The sequence below is a fragment of the Oncorhynchus nerka genome, linkage group LG13 (genome assembly GCF_034236695.1).
Source record: "Oncorhynchus nerka isolate Pitt River linkage group LG13, Oner_Uvic_2.0, whole genome shotgun sequence".
In the NCBI taxonomy this organism is placed as follows: domain Eukaryota; kingdom Metazoa; phylum Chordata; class Actinopteri; order Salmoniformes; family Salmonidae; genus Oncorhynchus; species Oncorhynchus nerka.
Genome location: NC_088408.1, coordinates 97,491,769 through 97,495,488, shown reverse-complemented (window position 1 = coordinate 97,495,488; position 3,720 = coordinate 97,491,769). Strand labels below are relative to the sequence as shown.

General features: G+C 37.5%; 1 protein-coding gene across 1 annotated transcript in view; it reads right to left on the bottom strand.

Moving 5' to 3' along the window:
* The window catches only part of LOC115127853 (progestin and adipoQ receptor family member 3-like), a 22,963-nt gene extending 20,952 nt beyond the window's left edge, over nt 1–2,011 (bottom strand). The window contains 1 exon segment of the mRNA XM_065026887.1: nt 1,864–2,011. Within this exon segment, the coding sequence (XP_064882959.1) occupies nt 1,864–1,927 (64 nt within the window). The 5' untranslated portion in view covers nt 1,928–2,011.
* Between the last annotated feature and the right edge of the window lie 1,709 nt (nt 2,012–3,720).

Genomic DNA, 3,720 nt, shown 5'->3' with positions numbered 1-3,720 from the left:
ATACAGAAAGAGACACAGAGAGATACAGTGCCTTCATACCACTTGATTTTCAACATTTTGTTGGGTTACAGCCTGAATTTAAAAATTCATCAAATTTAGATTGTGTCACTGGCCTACACACAATACCCCATAATGTCAATGTGGAATTTTGTTTTTAGACATTTTGACCAAATTAATATCTTGAGTCAATGAGTATTCAATCCATTTGTTATGGCAAGCCTAAATAAGTTCAGGAGTAACATGATTTTTGAATGACTACCTCATCTCTGTACCCAACACACACAATTATCTGTAAGGTCCCTCAGTCGAGCAGTGAATTTCAAACACAGATTCAACCACAAAGACCAGGGAGGTTTTCCAATGACTCACAAAGAAGGGCACCTATTGGTAAAAAAAAAACAGTCATTGAATATCACTGAGCACGGTGAAGATATTAATTACATTTTGAATGGTGTATCAATACAGCCAGTCACTACAAAGATACAGGCGTCCTTCCTAGCTTAGTTGCTGGAGAGGAAGGAAACCGTTCAGGGATTTCACCATGAGGCCAATGTTGCGTTTAAAACAGTTAAGAGTTTAATGGCTGTGAAAGGAGAAAACTGAGGATGAATCAACAACATTGTAGTTACTCCACAATACTAACCTAAATGACAGAGTGAAAAGAAGGAAGCCTGTACAGAATATTTTTGTCACAAAAATACAAATATTTCAAAACATGCATCCTGTTTGCAATAAGGCACTAAAGTAAAACTGCAAAAATGTGGCAAAGAAATTAACTTTCTGTCCTGAATACAAAGCGTTATGTTTGGGGAAAATACAACACATCACTGAGTACCACTCTTCATGTTTTTTAAGGATGGTGGTGACTGCATCATCTTATGGATTTGCTTGTCTTCGGCTAGGACTATGGAGTTTTTCAGGATAAAAAGAAAACAGGATAGAGCTAAACACAGACAACATTCTAGAGGAAAACCTGGTTCAGTCTGCTTTCCAACAGACACTGGGAGACACATTCACCTTTCAGCAGGACAATAACCTAAAACATAAGGCCAAATGTACACTGGAGTTGCTTAACAAGACAACATTGAATGTTCTTGAGTGGTTTAGTTACAGTTTTGACTTAAAATAAACTTGAAAATCTGAGGCGAGACTTGAAAATGCTGTCTATCAATGATCAATAACCAACTTGACAAAGTTTGAAGAACTTAAGAGACCCAGAAAGACAGCTTATGCAAATGAGATATTTCTCGATTTCATTTTCAAAACATTTTCAAAAATGTCTAAAAACAAGTTTTCACTTTGTCATTATGTTGTATTGTGTGTAGACGAGTGAGAAAAAAAAAACATTTCATCAATGTTCAATTCAGGCTATAACAACACAAGGTGGAATAAGTCAAGGGGTATGAATACTTTCTGAAGGCACTATATTATCAGCTGTTGAGATCTGATGATATGGATACGTGATTATGTTTCCCTTGTTATTCAACAGTTTAAAACATACAATGAACTAAAACACAATGAATTGAACATAACTAAAATGATAATTAGGCCGCTAGCATGTACACCTTTGAGTATCGACAAGACGTCTTGCCTGACCGGCAAGTTAGTTACCTAGAATTTTAATTTGTGCTAATCACTGATCAGTCCATTAAAAAGCAATGTGTATTGCTTCAGTTAGCGAATGATTCAACGGTGTGATGGTTTGGTACAACGTATAACGTACATCGGTTAGCTTTATAAAACAGCAAACTAGACAATAAACCGCATTTGGCAATAACTAAGTAGCTAGCTAGCTAGCTCTGGTGCCAGCTAGCGAATTTGTTGCTCTTTAGAGCTGGCTAAATCCTTATCAAAAGAGCTTACCTTTCAGTTTGGTGTACGCGTAGTTAGAGCCATTCACACATTTCTTGTATGAATTACTGTACATTTATTTGGATCTCGTAATAGAGATTAGTTGACAACAAAAGTAGACACATCAAAAACACAAACAGGTTTCCATCTTCCAAATCATCCGTCCCTCTGACGTCATCAGCGATGGACCCAGTAAAGTTCGTTCGTTTGAGTTGCCTGAGTAAAAAAATCAAATCAAAATAAATAAATATTTGCGCTGTAGTGCTGAAATCAGTGCAGGTTTGCGTTTGCTTTTTTTGTGGTCAGACCGCAGATACGTCATAATCTTTTCACATGACAAAACAGCTTGTAGTTATAATGTCTAATTCTCATTAAATGACTATCAATGAGCATAGCATATAATATAATCGAGCCTATCATTCAGTTATCTGAATTCAACATTCTTAGTCATTGATAAAATGTTGATTGATGATGCCAATACATATTTTTCTAGCCTACGATAATATTTGGACAAATAAACTAGAAAGAAATATGATTTTATAACCTTCTAGGTAAAGTAAGATGGCAGGCCTAGAACACAGGGAATGATAGAGGCCTCTAGTGGCCAAAAGGTTGAAATAGCATGTGCAGCTCCATTGAGGACTTCTAACATTTTAATGTATTCAACTGGGTGGGACTTCCAACTTCATTGGCTGATCCTTCCTGGTGTCCATGCTGGAGTCGTGTCCAACCCGGTCATAAGGAGGGATCAGGCAGTTGTGAAGAAGAAAATGGACTACTTCAAAATGGAGATGAACTCAATGGTGCTGCCCATGCTGTCACAGACTCTATAATGGCAGAGATACAAAGATGAGTCCTCTATCTATCTTTATGGCATACAAAAAGGCAACTCGGCATATGCTACTTTACAGTTGACATTATTTGACTTAATTTGTGGTGGTGTGAGTTCACTGAGTTTGTGATCTTTCTTTCAGACACACAGTTGTCGGCACACATTCCAATCGAGACGTTGTAATTCTCTCCAGACATTTCAGGTGTGAGCTATGGCCCTGCTGCTGTACAGTAGGACCCCTCAGGCGCAGAATCACACATTGTCACCCTCCTCTCCTCCTCCTCCATCCCGTCCTTACATTACACCCAGTCAGTTCATTCCTTTGTGGGAGTGTGTGTTCTTCATTAGCACTACTAATGTACCTCTCAGCATCCCCACTTCGACTAACTGTCAACTGCTATGCCAAGATAATAATGCATGCTATGTCAATGTTCAGGAAGTAAACCTAGTGCCATAATCCAACCCGGTCTCAGAGGATTTTGTATTATTCTGTATGTTAATCTGAAACAGTCCAATTAGTATGTCATATTACATTTCTTATGGCATATATTAATTTGTCCATCGCCCATTTCATATGATATGTTACAAATTACTATTCGTCTTGTAAATGAATTTGCAAAATGTAGAATGTGTTATGAATTTGCAAAATGTACAATATGTTACTAATTTGCCAAACCCTATGGTATGTTTTAGTTTCTCAGATTTACATCTATTATTTTGTTACGTCTAGTCTACAAGACCAGACGGCATAAATCCTAAAATACCAAATAATCTCTGGTACACCTTGGCCTAGATGTTTCTTACTCTCTGTAACCTGTTTAGCTAGTAATGGAACATGAGAGTAGCTAGTAATGGAACATGAGAGTAGCTAGTAATGGAACATGAGAGTAGCTAGTAATGGAACATGAGAGTAGCTAGTAATGGAACAGGAGAGTAGCTAGTAATGGAACAGGAGAGTAGCTAGTAATGGAACACAAGAGTAGCTAGTAATGGAACATGAGAGTAGCTAGTAATGGAACACGAGAGTAGCTAGTAAT